Here is a 23,988-nt window from a genome sequence, read left to right on the forward strand (position 1 = left end):
AGTTGGAGACAAAACCGGAGAGAGAAGCAGGAAAAAGCCAAAAGGGCCGCAGGGAAGGAGGAGCCGAGGCCCCCGGAGGCCACCCTTCCTGGCCCGCCGAGGCCTGGCCCCGCGCGCCCACCCGGGCCGCCCTACCGTGGCTCTGCAGGATCTCGTGCTTGAGGCCGCCCGTGTAGTCGATAAGCTCCTCCAGGCCGCGCTCGCACAGCTGCCCGTAGCCCGAGAACTTGTGCAGCACCTTCTCCAGCTCGCGCTCCACCGTCACGCACTGATCCATCCCGGAGGCGGTGGCGGCAGCGGCGCTCGGCTGCCCAGCGCCCGGGTGTCCGCAGCCGTTCGGCCCGGGCCCGGCCGAGGCCGCGTCCTGCTCCTCGTCCCCCAAGCGGGCGGCACGGGAGACTGAAGAGGCGGACGCGCTAGCCCCGGCGCCGAGGGAGCTCCGCGCAGCCCGCGCCCGCCTGCCCCATGGCGCCCCGACCCCGGCGCGTCGCCGCTGCTCCCGCTCGTTCTTCCCACCCGGCCCCGAGCCCCCGCTCGCCGCGTTCGCTGTCCGACGCGGCGCCGCCGATTGTTTTTGTTTTCACGGGAACCGACCGATGACCTGGTTCTCCCGGGCGGCACCAAGCGCCGCCGACCCGAGGGGGGGCAGCCACCCCAGCGAGGGATGGAGGCGGCGGGGGCCGTACCAAGCGCACGCTCGTGGCGGGGGGAGGCGGCCGGCGAGCGCGGGCGGAGGAACGTGACGAGCGTCCGCTCGCGCCGCCGCTCTAAAGGTGTGGGCCCTACCACGCGGGAGGCGTGCAAGGGAGCGGGAGAGGGCGGAGCAAAGATCCAATTGGGCCGAGGAGCTAAATAGGGAACTTTGGAGCCAGCCCCAGAGCTCCGAGAGCGCTACAACTACGCGCTCCGTAAACAAGAGGGTGGAAACCGCCCGTCACCACTCCGCCCAGAAACGGAGAAAACGAACCAATAAGCGCCGAGAATACGTAAGGAACGAACGTCCTCCAATCCCTGGCCGAGGCCTAATCCTTCAGCCAATCTGGGACTAGAGGCCAAACCAATAGTCTCGCTGTTGGAGGGGGTGATTTGGAGAGCATCCTGGGAAGCAAGTCGTTTCTGGAAAGCCGTGAGGGAAAACAAGGCAGAAATAAAAAGGCCTATTTCCCATAGGACTTCGCCCCAGCCCTGAGTTATTTCATCTCCCTGTCATTCCTGAGGGTACTGTCTTCTCCAAGTTTTGGAAAGCAGACTCGCCGCCCCGAGGAAAAATCCAGCCAGGCCGAGCGGAGTGGGTGGTGCTGCGGGCGGGGGTCGCTAACTGGAATAAGAAGAGGGGGATTCTGAGGTGGGAGAAGGGGGCTGCTTGTTGGCCGGGCGTGGCCCGCGATCCTGCCTCGATTCTCGCTACACCGGGAGGTCACAAGCCTTACACCTCCACCCCCACCCCCGCGGGCCTCGGCCCTTTGGCCCCTGGGACTCTCCTGACGGGTTGCCTCACCCCGGGGGCAGCATCACGGAAGGGAAACTTGCGTCGGACCTCGGGGCAGCCTGGCTCCTGCCTCTTCGGCTCGTTATTCCATTGCTTCCGATGGAGTTACCCCCTTCGCGTGAATCCTTCCCCTGACTTGCCATGGCGCCTCCTACCTTGGCCTGTACCTACTTGCTCACTAAGCTGTGACTGCCCCGACCTTAGCTTAGCGTTCCTCCTAGAAGCCAAGTTGATGCTTGCCTCAGGACCTCTGTACTTAGCCTTTCTTTGGACTAGAAAACTCTTCCATCGTGTCATCCTAAAATTTTCGGCTCACTTGTACCACAGAGGGTCCCCCCCTGACCACATTCCCTCCTCCATTACTACACCATATTTATTATGGTCAATCATAGCCGTTTTACTATTTTCTCACCACTTGTTATCTGTTTCAGTTATTTTCATTCACTTTTCTGTCTGCACTCCTTCAATAAAGCGCTAAGGCAGCCCCCTGGCCTCTGTTTTCTGTGCCCAGAACAGTGATTGGCAACATAGTACCTGGTCTTTTTATTATTATTATTATTAAGGTAAAACCTTTTTGAGCCTCAGTGTCTCTTTTTATAGTTTGGTAATAATTAGAACTAATAATACTTCGATCTATTGTTAGGAAAATGAAGATAATTTAGGTAAACACCCAGTAGCACATGATAACTACATGATAAACAGTGGTGGTTGCTACTAGTGTCAGTTCCCAGGAGTAAATATGAGATGGCAACTTAAAAATCATGGAATCACGTTGGTCCAGCACCTACCTAGTCGTTTTATTTAGTTCTCCGTGATACTCAAGGGCAGCCGCACTGTTGCTCTTACACATGGCCTTTCTCTTCCCCACCTAACCTGTTTTCCTTTCTCCTCTCTCCCTTGACAGGTGGCCCTGATTCCTCCTTCACTGAGAAGGTAAAAAACATTCAACTCCAGCACCTTCTGTCACCCTTCTCAAAGTGTGTCCATCTGTTGTATCCATTTTATGAACTGTTGTCAAGTACCCAACAGAAAAGGCGTGCCTTCTCCCTTTTTAAGTGGCCAGCTGACCTGAGGATGTGGGGAGAGCCTTCATTCAACCCTCCTTAGGCTGTTTCCCTTTTCTGCTCAGTCTTTTCATGGCCAGGCTGCCCGAAAAAATCCTCCACTCTTGTTCCTCCTGTTTCTCCAAGGATCTTCTTGATAAGCTCTGTCATCCTTTTCTGTCTTTTTTTTTTTCCCCTTGACCTCACTGCTACATTTGAAAGTTGTGACCCACCATCACAACTTTAAAATTCTTCCTTGACCTCCAGGGCATTGCCACGGTATGGTTCAGTCACCCCTTCTCCCCTCCTGGCTCTTTTCTCATTTAGCCACCTTTGTGGATCGGTATTTGCCCCAGGTTCTGTCCTCAACGTTCTCTTTTCTCTTTACCTGCTGTCCTTGGAGAACACATTCAAATTGCTTCTCTCTAGCCCTGATCTGTCTCATAAACTAGTTTCACATTCCTCCCCCCAACTAGCAAGACATCATTATTCAGAGGACTCCTACCTCCAGTCAGTTCCTCAAAAACAGAATCCATATTTCCTTTCCCAAACTGACTCCTCCTCTTGACTCGGTTTTGTTGGCATTATCTTAACTCTCCCATGTTCCTCTACCACTGATTCTTCCTCAGCTTTCACTTACCTGTAGGATTCTTGATAACTTTTTCTCCATTAGATTCCTTGACTCCAGTAACCTGTTTCCAGTGCAAACTACATCCTTCTCAAGATCCCTTTACCAAGTCAGTTGCCTTCAACTGAATTATTGGTGCTTCCCAGGATTTTGTCCTCATCGGTATCTCTAGGGATACAAATTATCTCACTCCCTTTTCCATTCACCCTCCACGTGTTCTAATGAGTCTCATTACTTAATGTCTTTTTTTTTTTCCCCAAACCTCAGCATGCAGAAGTTCCCAGGCCTGAGATCAAACCCATGCCACAGCTATATCCAGAGCCACAGCACTGACAACACTGGATCCTTAACCACTGAGCCATGAGGAAACTCCCCTAATGTCTTAAATGAGGCTTTCAAGCTTCTACATTCCTCACCTTCTTAGTACCTTTGACATGTTTCCAAGATTGCAATTGCTTCTCTTAACCTGCCTTTATCTCTTACCTCTACAGTGCCACCAAAGAATCTTCATTCCCCTCAAAGGGTTTTTGTAATAATTAAGTCAGACAACCCATGTAAGGTGCTCAATATAATACCTGGTACATGATAAGAGCTATTCTACTGATAGAAATAATCAAGACTCCCCATTACCTACAGCTGCAGATCCTAATTTCTCAGCTGCATGGTCTGCCCAGCATAGCAGGGCATCCCAGTCCCCCATCCAAACACCAGGCACTTTGATACTTTCCAGGTGAGTTGAGCACAGCTTATTCATGCTTTTCTTCTAGAATGCTTTATCTCATTTATCTTAGCTACTCAGATCCTCCCCAAGTCCTATTACTATTGATACCTTCTAAGTCCTGGCCTGCCTAATCTTCAGTATGGTAGTCACCAGCCATATGTAGCTATTTAAATTTTAAATTGAGAAAACTTGCATTCATTTTCTCAATGGTGCTAATAACCACAGTTCACCTACTCAGTAACTGCACGTGGCTAGTGCCTACTGTGTTAATCAGCAGAGAATGAACATTTCCATTATTGTAGAGAGTTTGGTTGAATAGTACTGATCTAGACCATGTTCATTGTAGTTACCAGCTGTAGGACTTCCCTGTTAAGTCATTTAATGCTGAAGTGCATACTGCCCCCATATTTTTCATTAACTTTTCAAATATGTACCTTGTTTACCAGATTGTTAGCTCTCAGGTCAGGACTGACTCTTCTTTTCTCTCTCATGATTTAATCAATGCTCAAGGTATTTCTTAAAGAAAGAGAATAAACAAAGGAAGAGGCCTCAAATTCAACCAAGAAGAGAAAAATAGAACTTCTAAAGGCAGAGATCTTTATGTTCCCTCCTTAATTTATATTGTCTCTTCCTACCTTCTGCACAATTGCTTTAAGCCTAAACCTTGATTTCTCAGAGAAGGGCGTGTAGAAGCAACAGAGAAAACTTCCATTTTCACAACAACTGCAGATTATTATTCTGTGATTACATTTTTACCACACAACAAAGAATTCATTCACGCACAAATACCAACCAACCAGCAAACAAAACCCCACTCCAATATCAGTGCACTCCTGCCTCCATATTTTTTCAGTCTGGAAAACCTTTCATTTGTAATCATTCTGTACTTTGCACTGGTCCTTCCCTCTACTTCAAATTCCATTCTCCCTAACATTTAAGAAAAGAAAGGGAGGGAGGAAGGAAAGAAGGAAAAAAACCTTTGTCTTCTGGCCAAAATACATATTCATCGTAAAAAAATTAGAAAGTACAAATAGTATACAGAAATAACCATCCCATGAAATCTCATGAAATCAAAGACCCAGAACAAAATTCATCAGTTTAAACATTTGGGGTGAATTTCCAGAGTTTTTTCTGTGTGTACACACAGACCCATATGTGCAATTTATAAGGTAGCTCTCATTATATATAACTATCTTGTAAACTACTTTTGTTGCCTACTTAACGTTTCTTTAACAACAACAAGAAAAGTTTTTAGAATTGCTTATTACATCTGTTTGAAATGTTTAATAGCTGTTATACATAACTATAGCTTATCACTCACCCTTATTCAGTATATCTCATGTATTCTTTTCATTTTGACTTAAGCTTAGAAGCTTGAAACTAAACAGAGGCAAGATAGAAAAAGCCACAATTTCATCTTTCCGATTTGAGAATATATTAAAAAACTGCTTTTAAAATATGTTTTTATGCAAAATACACGTTCAGAAATGGGTAAGAAAGACTCTAATTATAATTGTTTAAAAAAAAAGACCTTGTGAAACAGGCCTTGCTAATTTACTGACTATTCTAGCTGACAGTATGAAAGTAAGGTTAAATTGACAGAATGTGTTATTATGAAATACTGGATTATGAAAAATAACATTCCTTCTCATTTCTTTAAAAATCAATTTTCATCATTTTCAAGCTAAAAAAAAAAAAAATCTCCACATGAGACATTTCTGGAAATTGCTGTTAAGACTAATTTAAGAAATGTGTGAAAGTGTAACTACTAGCAAAAAATATTGATCTGAATGTTTTTCACTTCTTTTATATCTCCTGTGTGGTTTGGGGCATTTTGCCTCCTACATGCTTGTTTGCTAGCTGGCTGGATGATACTTGCCTGCCGTTATCACTATTATTAGGGATTGGAGAGGCAGTGCAACAGTAATGCCTTTCCTTTCTATCCATCATTGCCTTCTTTCAGCACCATTAATATCTGTAGAAGATAGCCTCTCTCACCAGCAAAGCCCTCCCAACATAGCCTTCACCCCTCCTGAGGCCAGGGCACTTCTCATTGGTTGCCCTCTAGTTCAGATACACCCTTATAGATCTCTATGAGGATGATATGCAGGCATTGCCCTCGTGTATGATGCCCTGTTGGGGAGGGTACTTAACACCTTTTAAATCTGCTCCCTCAGCTTTTATTGGCCTGAATCTTTCTTTCTGGAATCTAGGTTATCCTCTATACTTTTTACTTGCTTACTCTTTTGTGTCGTATACCAGGTGTGGCAGGAAGGGTGCCAGAACTCTAACTCTGAAGTAATTCATTCAACCCCTCCCAATCTCAGTTTCCTTATCTATAAAATGAGAAGCTTGAAATAGATGACCTTTAAGTTCCTTCCAGTTCTAAAATTACAGAGATGCCAGTATCTATTAAGCAACATGTGAGGTACTATACAACCAAACAGGAATGGATGGATGTATCCTCCTTGCTTTTAAAAGATTTGAGTCTGAGTCATTACTTCCTCATTATGGAAATGCAATGGGTTTTTCTTTTAATTTTGGCTTTATTTATCCTAATAATAATAGTAGCTACCATTATTGAGTGGTTACAACATGCCAGGCATTTTACTTTTGTGTGTGGGTGGAGGGGGTTACTTTTTGGGCCACGCTCCCAGCATATGGAGGTTCCCAGGCCAGGGGTTGAATTGGAGCTACAGCTGCTGGCCTACATCACAGCCACAGCAACGCCAGATCCCCAACCCACTGAGTGAGGCCAGGGATCAAACCCACATCCTCATGGATACTAGTCAGATGTGTTTCCACTGTGCTACAACAAGAACTCCCAGGCACTATTCTTTAAATTTGTGATTATCCAAAGCAGTCTTTTGAAATAAACATTATTTTTATCCCTGTTTTACAGATGAAGAAGCTGAGGCACAGGGGTTAAGTAATTTTTCCAAGATTACACAGCTAATAGCTATATGCCATGGAACTTTGAATTTGAATCTATCTGGGTCCCAAACCCATAAGCCATTGAACCTCAAACAAGCAAAATTATGCTCCATGATTACTTATTAAACATGGGATTTCTAATTAAACAAAGGATCATTTACCCTATCTTGTGTGGTAAGGTAGCAGGAGTCTAGAACTAAAATTCCCCAAAATTCTAACACTTCTACTTACCAGCTTTTCAGACTTAGGCAAAAACCTTAACCAAACAGTCTTTTTTTTTAAAAAAATAACTATCTATATAACAATACCTACCGTGTAACATTGTTCAATTATATACATTTATTTGTAAAGTAATATAAATATATTTTATATAGTAAATGTATACATTTAATTAGTAAATGTATTATATGTGTATATATATGTAGAAAGTGCTCTGTAAACCATGAAGCCCTGTAAAAATGTAGGGTGCTGTTATTTCCTATTATTACATATGCATTTGACTCATCTGTTTATGTAACTTACTGTGCATCTATTCAGGGCAGAGTCTAGGTTGTAAATTGCTGAAATACAAGATTCATGACTTTTGACAACCTGAGGGAGACTTCAGGTAGTAAACTAAGCAAGTGCTTGAAAAATGGCCTTTTAAGGAGACTTACAGTTCCATTAACATGAAATAATGCCATTCCTCCAGATTATTCCTTTAAAAACAAACAAACCAAAAAAAACCTAGACATAGCACAAAAAACAAACACAGGAATATTTTGAAAGGTAGAAAGAAATTGGGCTGCATGGGGATCTTGGGACTTGAGAAATGGTGGTAAGTTCACAGGTTTCCTCTCATATCTCAGATAAGGCATTGCGAAAAGCCTCCAACCCAGCACCGCAAATAGACACAGAAAATAAAAGCTCCAAGAAAAGCCTGTTTTCCCTAACCAAAGAATGGAAAAAAGGATGGCCTAACCATGAAAACTTTGTTGGCAATATCCATCCTACTCCACCCAAACACAGAAAAACAGCACCTTCTCCCCACAGCGTGGTTTCAGTAGAGCTGAGCAGGGACTTAATTTTCTACTCAACCGTCCCTTAACCCACGGACACAAGAGGCAGTAGTACACTTCCTCTGCAGGATGGATTTAACAGAGCTAAGTGGGGAGCTGACCTTCCATCTCCTGCCTGGCAAAAGCAGGTGGTGCTCTAAGGTAGTATCAGCACATTGAGCAGGGAGCTGGGTTTATACCCCCATTTAGAGGTGACAAGGCAGTGGGAGCTGGTGCTCTGCTTTCACTGAAAATTTGTCAGTGGAACAAGGAGAGGGCTGAACTCCCACCCTACCCATCTGCAACAAGGCAATTCAAGTCAATGCTCCACTTTTGCCAAGATGGTATTGTCACAGCTTAGAGAGAAGCTACACATACATACCTAGTAGCCCAGTACTAAATCTCAACAAGGGATTGCCTGCATAAAAAAAGTAAAAAGAAGATTAAATATGATCCAGAGCTTTGTAATATACTATCCAGAATGTTCACTATACAATTAAAAAAAAAAAAACACTCATCTTACAACCAGGAAAATCACAGCATGAGTGAGAAAAGACAATCAATAGATGCCAACAATAAGATGAATCAAATGTTGGAATTATCTGATAATTATGTTAAAGCTAGCATAAAAATACTTCAGTCATTTACAAATTTTCTTGAAACAAATAATTCAGCAAAGATAGAGAAATTATTATAGAAATGAAAAATACACAAAATTAAAAACTTTGTATTTTAACTTTGTATTAATAGAGTGATAACAGAGGATAGAATCAGTGAACTTGAGGCACAGACCAATAGAATTTACCCAGTCTGAACAATAGAAAGAGAATAGTCTGGGATAAAATGAACAGAGTCTCAGGGCCTGTGGGATTTTTTTTAAAGTAACAAACATGTCATTGCAGTCACAGAAGGAAAAGAGAATGAGAGGAAGATTGACAAAGTATTCAAAGAAACAATAGCTAAAAACTTCTCTAATGTGACAAAAGATATAAACCTACAAATTCAAGAAGCTGAACAAATGCCAAATAAGATTTCCACATATGACAGTTGAACTTCTAAAATATAATGAAAAAAAATAAAAAATAAAATATAAAGAAAAAGAAAATACTTGAGAGCAGCCAGAAACAAATGACACTGTTATGTATAGGGAAAAACCAATATAAATTATAGCAGATTTCTCACTTGAACCATGGTGGCCAGGAGGAAGTGGAACAACATTTTTCCTGTACAAAAAGAAAAGGATTAGCAACCCAGATTTCTATGTCCAGTGAAAATATTTTTCAGTAATGAAAGAGAAATCAAGGCATTCTCATTGAAGGAATTAAATTAAGAGACTTTGTCACCACCAGACCTACCAAAAAGAATATTTTCCAAACAAAGAAAAAAATACATAAAATTGAAACACCAGGAAGAAAAAAAGAACACAATATACAAAAATATTTGTATGTACAATAGATTTTTCTCTTCCTCTTGAGTTTTCTAAATTTATACATTGACAATGGAAGAAAAGTTATAATACTAACTGATGTGGTTATAAATTTATGTAGAATAAATATGTAAGACAATTATATAAACGGGGGGGCAATGACATAAAGGGAGGTAAGTTTTCTATACTTAACATGAACTGGTAAAATGACACCAGTAGGCTGTGATAAATATATATATAATATAATACCTGGAGCAGCCACTAAAAAAATTATACAAAGAGTAAAAATAAAAATACTGTAGATAAAAGGGAAACGGGGAGTTATTGTTTAAGGGGTGCATAATTTCTGTTTGGAATGATGAAAAATTTTGGAAATGGATAGTGGTTATGGTTGCACAACATTTTGAATGTACTTACTTAATGCCACTGAATTCCATACTTAAAATGATTAAATATGGTAACTTTTTAATTTTTATTTAATTTATTTAAATCGTTTTTGCTTTATAGGGCCATACCCACGGCATATGGAGGTTCCTAGGCTAGGGGTTGAATCGGAGCTTCAGCTGCTGGCCTACGCCAAAGCCACAGCAACGCAGGATCCGAGCTGCATCTGGGACCTACACCACAGCTCACGGCAACACCAGATCATTAACCCACTGAGCGAGGCCAGGGATCAAACTTGTAACCTCATGGTTCCTAGTTGGATTCGTTTCTGCTGTGCCACAACAGGAACTCCTAAATATGATAAATTTTATGTTTTGAATATTTTACCAAAATATTTAAAACAGGTAATTAAATCCACTAGGTAAAAAAAAAAAAAAAAAAAACTGTAGCAATGGTAATCATTTTGCAATATATAAGTATATCACATCAACAGTTGTACCCATAGTATGGCTGAAAAAAAGGAAACTAGAGAAATAGAAAACAAAGAAATACCACAGAAAGCAAAACCTAAGACGGCCGACTTAAGCTCTAACATGTCAATTACATTAAATGTAAATGATCTAAATACACCAATTAAAAGACAAGATTAGCAGAGTGGATTAAAAAAACATGACCTAACTGTATGATGTCCACAATAAATTCATTTCAAATATAATCATAGGCTGAATGTAAAAGAGTTTTAAAAGATAGCCCACAAACATTAATCAAAAGAAAGTAGGAGCAGCTATATTTGCATCACATAAAGACAACTTCAGAGCAAAAAAACCACCAGAGATAGAGATAACAAAAGAGTAAATCCATCAAGAAAACATAGCAACTTGAAATATGTATACACCAGGGAGTTCCCTTTGTGGCTCAGTGGTAATGAACCCAACTAGTATTCATGAGGGTGTGGGTTTGGTCCCTCACCTTGCTCAGTGGGTTAAATATCTGGTGTTGCCATGAGCTGTGGTGTAGGTTGCAGATGCGGCTTGGATCCTGCATGGTTGTGGCTATGGCATAGGCTTGCAGCTGCAGCTCTGATTTTACCCCTAGCCTGGGAACTTCCATATGCCACACATCGGCCCTAAAAAGACAAAAAAAAAAAAAAAAAAAAAAAGTGTATACCAAACAACAGAGCCTCAAGTTTTGTGAAACAAAAACTAATAAAACTAGAAAAAAATATAGTTTCACAATAGTAGTTGGAGACTTCAACACCCTTCTCTCAGCAATTAATAGAACAGCTAAGCTGTAAAAGAAAATAGAAAATAAGCAAGGATATAAAAGAACACAACACTACTGACAGCCAGAAGGATCTGATCAACGTTTGTAGATACTCTACACAATAATAGCAAAATATACATTCTTATGAAGTATCCAGATAGATATATCAAGTAAGATCATATCCTGGGCCATACGACAATCCTAAGTTTAAAAGAATTGAAATTCTACTGAATATATTATTGAAGTACAATAGAATCAAACTAAAAATAAATAACAGAAATAACTGGACAATCTCCAAACACTTGGAAACTAAACAACACACTTCTAAATAATATATAAGTCAAAGAAAAGTCTCACCTCAAGAAACTAGGAAAAGAAATGCAAAATAAACTGAACAAAGAAAATAATAACTATAAAAGCAGATATCAATACAATTGAAAATAAGAAGACAGTAGAGAAAATCAGTAAAAGAAAATTAACAACCCTCTAGCAAGATTGATCAGGAATAAAAGAAGTCACTAATTACCCTTATCAGGAATGAAACAATATATCATTCCAGACTCTGCAGACATCAAAAAGATAAGAGGAGTTCCCTTCATGGCTCAGATGAAACGAATCTGACTAGCATCCATATGGATGCAGGTTCAATCCCTGGCCTTGCTCGGTGTTTTAAGGATCAGGTGTTGCCATGAGCTGTGGTGTAGTTTGCAGACAGGGTTTGGATCTGGCGTTGCTGTGGCTGTGGCATAGGCCAGAGGCTACAGCTCCAATTCAACCCCTAGCCTGGGAATCTCCATATGCTGCGGGTGTAGCCTAAAAAGACACACACACAAAAAAAAATAATAAGAAAATACTGCTGTAACTCTGTACATATAAATTTAACAGCTTAGATGAAATGAACCAGTTCCTTGAAACAGACTACCACAACTTGCTCAATATGAAACAGACCATTTAAATAGCCTTAGAGCTATTAAGGAAATTGAATCCTTAAATGTTTACATTTCATAAAAGAAATCTCTAGGCTCACATGGTTTCTGAAGAGAATTCTTCCAAACCTTTAAAGATCAATGAACACCAATTATATACAATCTCTATCAAAATATGTGAAGAGAGAATACTTCCCAGTTCATTCTATGAAGCTAGTTTACTCTGATACCAAAACCAGATAAAGACAGTAAGCCAAAAGAAAACTGTAGACAGTATAACTCATGAACTTGATTGCAGAAATACTCATGAAATAATAAATTCATTCCAGCAATGTGTAAGAGATTTATATACCATGATGTACAAAGCATACAAGGCTGGTTCAATGTTTAAAAATAAGATAATATAATCCATCCACCAAATCAGCAGGCTAAAGATGAAATATCATATGATCTTATCAATTGATGCAGAAAAGGCATTTGACAACATCCAACATCTGTTTGTGATTAAAAACCCTCAGTAAGCAAGGAATAAAGGGGAACCTCCTAATCTACAGCTAACGTTATAGTTACTGGTGAAAAGCTGAATGTTTTTCCCCCAGGTATCCTAGAATGCCCGCTATCACCACTATAGTAAAGTGGCTGCAAGTTCTAGCCTGCTCAATAAAGCAAGAAAAAGAAATAAAAGACATGACATACATATTAGAAAGGAGGAAATAATACTGTTCCTATTTGCCAATGACATTTGTGTCTCCATAGATTATTCCAAGAAATCTGCACACACACACTCTCACTCACACAGACTCAGCTCCAGAACTAATAAGTGAGTTCAGCAAGACCTAAAGATACAAGGTTGATGCACAAAACCCAATTGCATTCCTATATTAACATGTGGAAACTGAAATTTAAAATGCAATGCCATTTACGATTGCTTCAAAGAAACACACTTAGGTATAAATCTAATAAAACTATGCATATCTGTATTCTGAAAGTTAAAAAATATTTATGAAAGAAATAAAAGAAGACCTAAACAAATGGAGAAGCATATTGTGTTCATACTTTGCTCAGCATAATAAAGACATCAGTTCTCCCCAAATTGATTACTATGGATTTAATGCAATCCTGATCAAAATCTCGGCAAAATATTTTATAATATAGACAAGCTTGCTATAAAACTTATACATGAAAGTCCAGGACCTGGAATAATTTTAAGTTTTTTTGAAAAAAAAAAACATTAAGTAGGAGGAATCACAAAACTATATGGTATTGGCACAGGGATAAATTGATAGTTCAATGGAATAGAATAGAAAATCCAGAAATAGGCCCACACAAATATGCTCAAGTGATTTTTTAGCAAAAGTATAGGAAAAATTCAATAGAGCAAGGATAGCCTTTTCAGCAAATAGGGTTAGAGTAATTGGGCATTCATAGGCCAAACTAAGGTGAGCCTCAACCTGAGTTTCACGCTTTTTACAAAAATTATCTCAAAGTGGATCATGGGCTTAAATGTAAAACAGGTAATATAAAATGTAAAACTTAAAAAAAGAACACCTTGGCAAAAATCTTTGGGGCATAGGGTTAAGCTAAGTATTCTTATATTTGACACTGAAAGTATAGTCCATAAAATAAAAAATTGTTTATTGAACTTCATGCCCTGTGACAGATCTGTGAAGAGGATTAAAAAAAACAAAAACAAACTATAGACTGAGAGAATATAATTGCAAACCACATTTCTGACAAAAATGTGTCTAAAATATATTAAAAAACTCTAAAAACCTAACAGTTTAAAAAATTCCAGTCAAAAAAAGGGCAAAGGACATGAACATACATAGCACTGAAGAGGATTTACAGATAGCAAATAAGCAAATAAAAATCTGTTCAAAAATCATCAGCAGTTAGCACATGTAAAGTTAAAACACAGTAAGAGCTACCACTAAATACCTATCAGGTTGGCAAAAATAAAATGTTATGGTACACCAAATGCAGTGGAAGATGCAGAGAAATTGGATTACTCACACATTGCAGGTGGGGATGTAAAAAAAATATAGCCATTCTGGCAGTTTCTTACAAAACTAAACTTGCTACTTACCGTGTAATCCAGCAGTTGTACTTTTGGGTATTTACCCCAGAGAAATGTTCACACAAAAACCTGTACACAGGAGTTCCCATCGTGGCTCAGCAGAAACGAATCTGACTAGTATCCATGAGGATGTGGGTTCAATCCCTGGCCTTGCTCAGTGGGTTAAGGATCCAGCGTTGCCATGAGCTGTAGGGTAGGTCACAGACGTGGCTCAGATCTGGCCTCGCTGTGGTTGTGGTGTAGGCCAGCAGCCACAGCTCTGATTTGGCCCCTAGTCAGGGAAGCTCCATATGCTGTGGGTGCAGCCATTAAAAAATAAATAAATAGGGAGTTCCCGTCGTGGCGCAGTGGTTAACGAATCGACTAGGAACCATGAGGTTGCGGGTTCGGTCCTGCCTGCTCAGTGGGTAACGATCCGGTGTTGCGTGAGCTGTGGTGTAGGTCGCAGACGCGGCTCGGATCCGCGTTGCTGTGCTCTGGCGTAGGCGGTGGCTACAGCTCCAATTCAACCCTAGCCTGGGAACCTCCATATGCCATGGAGCGCCAAGAAAAGCAACAACAGCAACAACAACAAAACAGACAAAAAAAAAAAAAAAAAATAATAAAAAAATAAATAAATAAGTAAGTACACCCTGTACCAAATGCTCACAAAAGTTTTATCTATGATAACCCCAAACAGGACACAACCCAAGTGTCCTTCAACAGGTGACTGGTTAAAGAAACTTGTACATCCATACCATGGAGTATTACTCAGCAGTTAAAAGGAATGAACTATTAATACATGTGACGACATGGATAAATCTCAGGGAATTACACTGAGTGAAGAAAAGCCCGTCTCAAAAGGTTATTTTTATATACATTCTTGAATGACAAAATTATAGAGATAGAGAACAGATTGGAGGTTGTCAGGGATTGGGAATAGTAGGAGGGGCAGGGGTGACTCTACAAAAGAATAACATGAGGGACCTTTGTGATAGATCTTTTGTATCTTGATTTTGGTGACCAAATGAGCCTATCTGTATGATAAAACTGCATAAAAGTAAGCTCGAGCAGCTTGAGCATCCTCTCCTCCCCGCCGCCACACATGAGTGCATGTAAAACTATATAAATTCGATGGGCTCTCCCAGTGTTAGTGTCCTGGTTGTGATATTACACTGTGTAGGATCTCTCTGCATTATTTCTTACAACTACATTCATCTTAAAAAAAAACCTTTACCTGGCCTTTTGAGGATAATTGTGATAATGAAAGGAAAAGCAACCATTCTTTATATCCCTAATTATCATATCTATAATCTTTTCTCTTTGTTTTTAGGTTTACCTGATTACTTTTTCCAGGGGTTAATTCTGTCTTCTCCATTTTTCCCATCAAATACCCAATAGGTTATTTGAGACTGATGCAAAATTATTTAAAGTTTCTTTTAAATATGGAAACTATGATCCTCTTTCTTAAACTTATGACTGATTTTCCTTACTGTCCCAAGGACAGGGAGAGCATTATACTGTTGGGCACTCCCTAGTGAACAGCATGTGGGAAGTATGTAAACTGAGCTTCTGTTGCTACCAAAGACAAATGCCCCCATTACTAATCCTCTAAATCAGCTGATGTGCTGAAACAAGTGAGGGGATTTTTTTTTTTCCTGCTCAACTCATTCTGAGCTCCTGCCTTTGCCTTTGGTCAAGAACCAGGCATTACTCTTTTTGAAAAAGACTCAATTTACTAAAATTCCAAGAGGATAATATTTACTGATAAAAATCAAGGTCAGAATATAAGGAAGACCGCATAACTGATTATAAAATTTGAAAGGAAGAGTAACATGTCCTTGGCAGGTACCATGTGGTTTTGCACCCCAGACCTCAGCATTTGCCTGCAATGCCTTCTTTCCATCTTTTGAATCCTGCTTAGGTGTCTGAATCCTTCTGACCCCTCTCTTTACCCTACAGGTACAATCATTCTCTGTGCTCTACTGCCTCTGTGAGGTGTACATACTTGTGTTGTGGCATATAAAATGGAAAGAAGCTGAGCAACACAGTGATTAAGAACTTGGACTCAGGCACCATACTGAGTTTAAATCACAGTTCCACTAGCTGTGTAACCATGACCAAGTTATTTTACCTCATGTCGCCTTAGTGTTCTCATCTATAAAATGGTGATAGTAATATTTACGTCACAAAATAGTTGTAAGGATGAAATTAAGCAATGTATGTAAAATGCTTAGAAAAATACCTGGCATATAATAAGCACTCTGTAAATGTTAGCTCTTCTTTATTTATATATTTATTTCATGTGATTAGACCAAAAGGTTCTTGAGGGCTGTGTAAGTTATCTATTGCTATAGCCAGATTATTCCAAAACTAAAACAAAACGTCTAGTGATTTTGTGGATCAGGAATCTGAGAGCACTTGAGTGGGTCCTCTGGGTTAGGGTTTGTCACAAGGCTATAGTCAAGGTGTTGGCTAGGTTGGCAGTTATCTGAAAGCTCAGCTAGGGGAGGATCATGTGATCATTGGCAGGATTAAATTCCTCATGGATTGTTGGGCTGAGGTCTCAGTTCCTCACTACTCATGGTCAGAGTCCATCCTCAGTTCCTTTCCACTGGCCTCTCTATAGGGCAGCTCACACCATGGCAACTGGCTTCCACTGGATGAAGAAGCAAGAGAAGGTGAGCAAAAGAAGTCATGCTATTTGTATAACCTAATCTCAGAAGAGACACCCCTCCTCTTTCCTGCATTCTGTTTTTTAGAAGCAAGTGACTATGTCCAGTTCACATTCCAGGTGAGGGGATTACACAGGAGCAAGAGTAGGAGTCAGGGCTTCCTGGGACCCATTGTAGAGGCCTCTCCCCAGTGATTCACATTCCTCCCACATGAAAAATACACTCATTGCCTCTGAAAGTCTCATCTCATTATAGGCAGGGACTCTAACTACAGACAGACAAAAGGTCACATTCTTCTTTGTTGTGGAAGAAAAATACAGGCTCTCTTGTCACTAAAACTTAAGCTATATGAACAAAATTCTATAAATAAAAATTAATAAGGACCAAGATTTTTCTTAGCTGTTATGTTGAATGCCCTGAAATCTTTTGGAGAATTTGATAACTACACAAATTATAAGCATTCATCATTTTATTTCATTTCCATGTTTGGTTTGAGTGTGAAGATATTCCAAGAGATTAGGAGGTAAAACTTTATTTTACATCTTAAATTTCAATAAGCGCATCCATGTAATGCTTATCCTGTCTATTTATAGTTGTTGGTTTCATAAGGCCAAGGAATGTAGATCATTTAAACTCCTTTTTCCAAAATAACTGCTTGGTCATGGTTGTCCAAGACGGTACAACAAACTAAAACACAGTACTTCATTCAAATAGAACCCTTCTCATTTAGCCATCTCTAGGGCATTTCCCCAACCTAGCTGTAGGTCCATTCACCTGTGTTATGAAAGAAACTCCAAGTAGGTATATGCCATACTTTGCTCTCTATCCCTCTTCTTATGAGACCTATTTTCCAGAGGCATAAGCAAAAGCCACCTGTTTTACCGTGGAGCCTCTGGTTGGAACTATAATAGCTGGTTGGAGGAGGGTGTTTGGAGAAAGGGCAGAGGGAATGGGATTTCTCCTTATGAAGAGCTGACTTCAGTACCCTGAGACAAACCAGAGGAATTGAACCTGAAGCTGACAGGTCTGCTCAAGGGGTATATGTTGATAGCGTAATAATTAAAATCTATTTTTTTGTGTTCCCAGTCCAGTGGGCCAGACAACTTTTTTTCCCCTGTTTTAAAACTTTGGGATTTTAAGACAAACTTATAGATTTAAATTGTCAATATAAAAGGAGATTTTTCAAGTTCCTTCATCTATCACGGCTGAAGATCCTGATACCCTGTTCTTATTTACTTCTGCCAAAATTATTATTTTATTATTCCTAATAAAAACCTCTAGGAATCTTCAGAATAGTAGCTTTATTTTTCCTGAGAAGCTATGAAAGATATAAATTTATTAAAAAATCAAATTTTTTTATAAATAATAAGTGGTTCTCTCTGTGGACCACCTGTCTCCTGAAATAGCACTTCTAGGGATCTCTGAGCAATGCCCACTTACTAAATCGAGTAACCTTCCTATCCTGCTTGCTACTTACTCATTTGTTCTCGAAACTCCTTCCCAGCATGAGCCTCCAGTTCTTATCTAAATCAGTTTCCTCATTTTCTCTGCTCACAGTGTCCTTGCTTCTGCCCCCACCCACTGCTAATCTAATGCTCTTTTCTCAGTCCCCTAAAGTCTGACCCTACCCCTTAGAGCCCAGCTTCCAATTTTTCCTCAAAGCTTCCCCACACCATGGGCACCATCTTGGGTCTCTGCCTTCTGTGGATTTCTCTTGCAGATAAAATTTGTCACTGCTCATTTGTTTGTTTGTTTGTTTTGGGTTTTTGTTTTTTGTTTTTTGTTTTTTGTCTTTTGTCTTTTTAGGGCTGCACCCACAGCATATGGAGGTTCCCAGGCTAGGGGTCGAATCAGAGCAGCAGCTGCTGGCCCACACCACAGCCACAGCAACATGGGATCTGAGCCACATCTGCAACCTACACCACAGACCACAGCAACGCTGGATCCTTAACCCACTGAGCGAGGCCAGGGATCGAACCCACGTCCTCATAGTTATTAGTCGGGTTCATTAACCACTGAGCCATGACAGGAATTCCCTTATTTGGGTTCTTAACCAAATAAATATTCTCTTTTTAGTTATCATATAACTTTTTCATGAGTGAGCAATCATCTCAAAGCTGTCATATCATGACATTTTTCAATTTTCAAAGACCTGTGGAGATGAATAGGTTGTAAAGTGGGAGTTATTCCTACGATGCTGTACAATGCTGCCAGGTGTTGGTAAACAATGCTGCATATTCTTGAGACTAAAGGGTGCAAGAGCAGAAGAATGTGTCTTTCCTGAATTAAGTGGTGGGTTTCTGCCTAAAATATCAAACTTAGATGTCCAAATCATGGTACAGAAATAAACTCAAACAACTTCAAATTTAGCGGTCACCTAAAGCTGATCTTCTTTAGAATATCTTACTAAAAATATGATATGTGTACATGCACATACATTTGTATGTCTATGGATATGGATTCTATGATATATATGGAATTCTTTCTTTGTGGTTTCTTAATTTCTGAAACTCTAATTTTCAGATTTTCCTGAATCTTTACTTTAAGTCTTTTTATGTGCAGTTGGTCAAGTTTACTACTTTTACTAGCAAGAATTTTTTGAAATTTTTTTTTTTTTTTTTTAGGGCTGCACCGGCAGCATATGGAAGTTCCCAGGCTAGGAGTCGAATTGGAGCTGTAGCCACCAGCCTACAGCACAGCCACAGCCACACCAGATCTGGGACACGTCTGCAACCTACATCACAGCTCATGGCAACACCGGATCTTTAACCCACTGAGCAATGCCAGGGATCGAACCTGTGTCCTCATGTATGCTAGTCAGATTCATTTCCACTGAGCCACGATGGGAACTCCAGCTGGCAAGAATTTTTTATATGACTCCTGGGCTCAAAAGTAAAACCTCTACATGCTTCTGAACTAAACTGTAGTAATGGTAACATGTTTTATTCACCCTTCTTGGGAAGCTTCTCACAGAATTTTCCGATTTCTCTCTTACACTTTGCCCTCCAGTCATTTCTCCATATACAACATATAGGACACTGTTTTATAGTCAGTGGACAAAACTTAAATATTTTCCACTAAACAGAAGATAGTATTTAGCCACTTCAGAAACTTCATCTTAGTTTTACCCTCTCCCATGGCTATCTTACACAGGGAGTCCTTTTGGCAATTTTTATTTACTGACCTCAGTTACCAATTTAAGAACTCTTTCGCCAGTTTACTTTGTCAAATTATAGTGTGTGTGTGTGTGTGTGTGTGTGTGTGTGTGTGTGTGTGTGTGTGTGTTACAATGGTTTGCTTCGTGTTATGTTTAAAGTGACCATATCCCTTTCAGGAAACAAAAAAAATCTGGCTTCATCATACTCCATAACTAAATTATAGATTTTGCTTTAATTTTCTCTTTCCTGGACCTCTCCCAGCTTGGCACAAGTGTTTAAGTAGTATAGTGCATAGTACTAAATTAAAATTCTGTTTAAAATTCAAAAATTAGAATCTGTCAGGGCACTACTACAAAAATTTCTAGTCCTCCTCCTATGCCATTAACATTTACCCCAGTGTTATAAATTTCATTTATTGGAAATTTTTATTTTTAAGACTAATGATAATTAGCAGTTTAACAAATTACATTTAATATTTGTTGATGAAAGTTTAAGACAGTGAAATTGCTTAATTTCTCAACACATTGCCTTTATACACACACAAAAAATGGGAAAAATACTCTCTGTAAGAGACCCCATGTGCTTGCTGTGATCAGAGTCCTGGTTCCCTCTTTAGAATTAAGGGAGTGCCTAAAATCTGAGACTTAATATATTATAGGAGAAGAAGTGATAAAACAATGATCCAACAACTCCCAGGAATGAAAATTCTGTAACAATTTCCTGGGTTGGTCTTCCTCTCCCATTACTCAACCTTCTGGACTCAGAAAGAATTGGGAGGAAATGTCATGATAGAGTTGCTGTATTAGTTACCTATTGCTATATAACAAATTATCCCAAAATTTAAAAGCTTAAAACAACAAACATTAAATATCTCGTATAATTTCTAAGGTTCAGGAAACCAGGTGGGGCTTAATTGAGTGGTTTTAGCTTAGGGTCTTAAAAATATATGACTCATGTTCATACAGGTATATATAAATGTATATATGTACATATAGATTAATATATAATTTATATATAAAATTCAAACAAGTGAACACATTTTGTTTTATATGAACATGACTTTTTTTTTTTTGGCCCCAGGCACAGCATGCAGAAGTTCCCAGGTCAAGGATTGAACACGTGCCCTAGCAGTGACAACACTGACTGCATCGTTAACCTGCTGAGCCACCAGGGGACTCTACATGAACATTACATTTAACCAGAATGTGTCATGTCTTTCATTATAATTTCAATTGATTTCTCTGTCTCTCTCTCTCTCTCTCTTTTTTTTTTTCCCAGCTGCATCCATGGCATGTGGAAGTTCCCAGGCCAAGAATCAGAACTGAATCATAACTACAACCTATTACCATAGCTGCAGCAATGCTGGATCCTTAACCCACTGCACCACAGCAGGAATTCCTGATTTTACATTTTTTAAAAGCAGCTTCTAGAATGTGGTTCTGAGAAAGGAATTTGAGTATAGTAATATACCATGTGCCCCCACAAAGCAGCATTTAATTTAACTGTAATATACATGTAATTATTCTTTACATTTTACTTTAAATTCAACATTAATGAATTAATCAATAATACTAGTTAATGGATAATTGTGATACTCATGGTGTTGATGATAATATATGTCATTTGGCCAGTATTTTTTTTTTTGTTAAAAATTATTTTCATGTTCCTTTTTTTTTATTTGAGCTTACATCAGTTTTGTTTACAGTGCCTGGTAAGAATCAGTCATCATAATAGGGAAACAGATGTTTCACTACTTAAAGTCAGATCAGAATCACCATTCCAATTTTTACTCATGACCTACTTTACGTGATAGTTTGTAATTTATAAGCAGGAATGCTCTGTAAGGAAGATAGAATGAAGATGAGTGTTTTGAGAAAACTCACTAAAGTAACAATAGGAATGTAGAAACTCAGCAAAATGAAATTAAGACTTGAATTAACAAAGCAAGGTGGGGATCAGGGGAAAGGTCTTTTTATCCTTTTTATCGTCCTTTTTCTTCCTTTATCCAAGGAAGAAAATTTAAAAAGATCTTAATCTAAAATGTAACTGATAAAAAAATCTATAAATGTACTTTCAAATGAAAAGACTCACATGAATCCTTTATAAGAACTACATGACTGAAGTTCTCCTGTGGCACAGCAGGTTAAGGAAGTGGCATTGTCACCGCAGTGGTTTGGGTCACTGCTGTGTCTCAGGTTCAATCCCTGGCCCAGGAACTTCCATATGCTGCAGATGCAGTTAAAAATTTTTAAAAGGAACTACACAATAAGCATAAAGAATATCAATTATAGGAGTTCCTGTCGTGGCTCAGTGGTTAACAAATCTGACTAGGAACCATGAGGTTGCAGGTTCAATCCCTGGCCTTGCTCTGTGGGTTAAGGATCCGGCGTTGCTGTGGCTGTGGTGTGGGTCGCAGACACAGCTCAGATCCCATGTTACTGTGGCTGTGACTGGCTAATACAGCTCTGATTTGACCCCTAGCCTGGGACCCTCCATATGTGCGGGTGTGGCCCTAAAAAGAAAGAAAGTATTAATAAATTCTTAATAAAAAATTAAAAAAATATTATTTTCCATCACAGTCTATCCTAGGACACTGGATATAGTTCCCTGTGCTTACGTAATAGTTTTTATCTATTAACCCCAAACTCCCAGTCCATCCCACAGCAATATATTCTTTGGTTCACTTCCTTGAGGTGAAAACAAAAATAAACAAATAGGGCCTAATTAAACTTAAAGGCTTTTGCACAGCAAAGGAAATCATTTTTTTGAAAAAGACAATCCACAGAATGGGAGAAAATCTTTGCAATTGAAGCAAACAGCAAGGGATTAATCTCCAAGATATCTAAACATCTCATGTATCTTTATATCAAAAAAAGTACAACTGGAGTTCCCATCATGGCTCAGTGGTTAGCAAATCCAACTAGCATCCATGAGGACATGGGTTCAATCTCTGGCCTCACTCAGTGGGTTAAGGACCCAGCATTCCTGTGAGCTGTGGTTTAGGTCGCAGATGAGGCCCAGATCCTATTTTGCTGTGGCTCTGGCATAGGCTGGCGGCTATAACTCCAATTGGACTCCCTAGCCTGGGAACCTCCAAATGCCATGGGTGCAGTCCTAAAAAGATAAGACCAAAAAACAAACAAACAAAAAACCCCATACTATCCAATCAAAAAATTAACAGAAGATCTAAACAGACATTTCTCCAAAGAAGATAGACAGATGGCCAAAAAAAAAAAAAAAAGAAAAAGAAAAAGAAAAGATGTTCAACATCACTAATTGTTAAAGAAATGCAAATCAAAACTGCAATGATACCACCTTACACCAGCCAGAATGGCCATCATCAAGAAGTCTGCAAAGAATGAATGCTGGAGGGGATGTGGAGAAAAGGGAGCCCTCTTACACTGTTGGTAGGAATGTAAATTGGTGCAACCACTATGGAAAACAGTATAGAGATTCCTCAAAAGACTGAAAACAGAATTACCTTTTTTTTTTTTTTTTTTTTTGTCTTTTTAGGGTTCCAGCTGTGGTATATAGAGGTTCCTAGGCTAGGGGTCTAATCGGAGCCACAGCTGCCAGCCTATGCCAGAGCCACAGCAATGCCAGATCCAAGCTGCATCTGTGACCTGCACCACAACTTATGGCAACACCGGATCCTTAACCCCCTGAGCAAGGTCAGGGATCGAACCTGCAACCTCATGGTTCCTAGTCGAATTTGTTTCCACCGCACCACGATGGGAACTCGAGAATTACCATTTGATTCAGCAATCCCATTCCTGGGTATCTAGTCAGAGAAAACCATGACTTTGCAGAACAATATACAATAGCCAAGACATGGAAGCAACCTAAATGTCCATAGACAGAGGAGTGAATAAAGAAGATGTGGTACATATACACAATGGAATATTACTTAGCCATAAAAAGGAATGAAATAATGGCTTTTGTGGCAACATGGAGGGGCCTAGACATTATCCTGCTAAGTGAAGTTAGTCAGACAGACACAAACATCAGATGCTTTCACTTATATGTGTAATCTAAAAAAATGATAAAATGAACTTCTTTGCAGAACAGATACTGATTCACAGACTTTGAAAAGCTATGGTTACCAAGGAGACAGGTTGTAGGAGGAGGGATGGGCTTGGGGTTTGGGATGGAAATGCTATAAAATTGGATTGTGATGATCGTTGTACACTATAAATATAAAATTTATTGAGTTAAAAAACATATTTAAAAAATCTATGAGATATCACC

The 23,988-nt window shown here is 39.6% G+C and overlaps 1 protein-coding gene and 1 long non-coding RNA gene across 3 annotated transcripts in view; one reads left to right on the forward strand and one right to left on the reverse strand.

Moving 5' to 3' along the window:
* The window catches only part of RMND5A (required for meiotic nuclear division 5 homolog A), a 58,829-nt gene extending 57,921 nt beyond the window's left edge, over positions 1-908 (reverse strand). The window contains exon 1 of one of the 2 annotated variants that reach the window (XM_021087278.1): positions 136-908. In XM_021087278.1, coding sequence (XP_020942937.1) covers positions 136-277 — 142 coding nt within the window. In that variant the 5' untranslated portion in view covers positions 278-908. The remainder of the gene's footprint in view (positions 1-135) is intronic. The other variant, XM_021087279.1, reaches the window with a different exon arrangement.
* LOC110259986 lies at positions 1,041-20,851 on the forward strand. Its single transcript, XR_002342541.1, has 4 exons — positions 1,041-1,218; positions 2,394-2,422; positions 16,537-16,588; positions 20,821-20,851. It is a non-coding gene; the product is annotated as an uncharacterized LOC110259986 (long non-coding RNA).

This window comes from Sus scrofa, chromosome 3 (assembly GCF_000003025.6).
Source record: "Sus scrofa isolate TJ Tabasco breed Duroc chromosome 3, Sscrofa11.1, whole genome shotgun sequence".
NCBI classification, from domain to species: Eukaryota; Metazoa; Chordata; class Mammalia; order Artiodactyla; family Suidae; genus Sus; species Sus scrofa.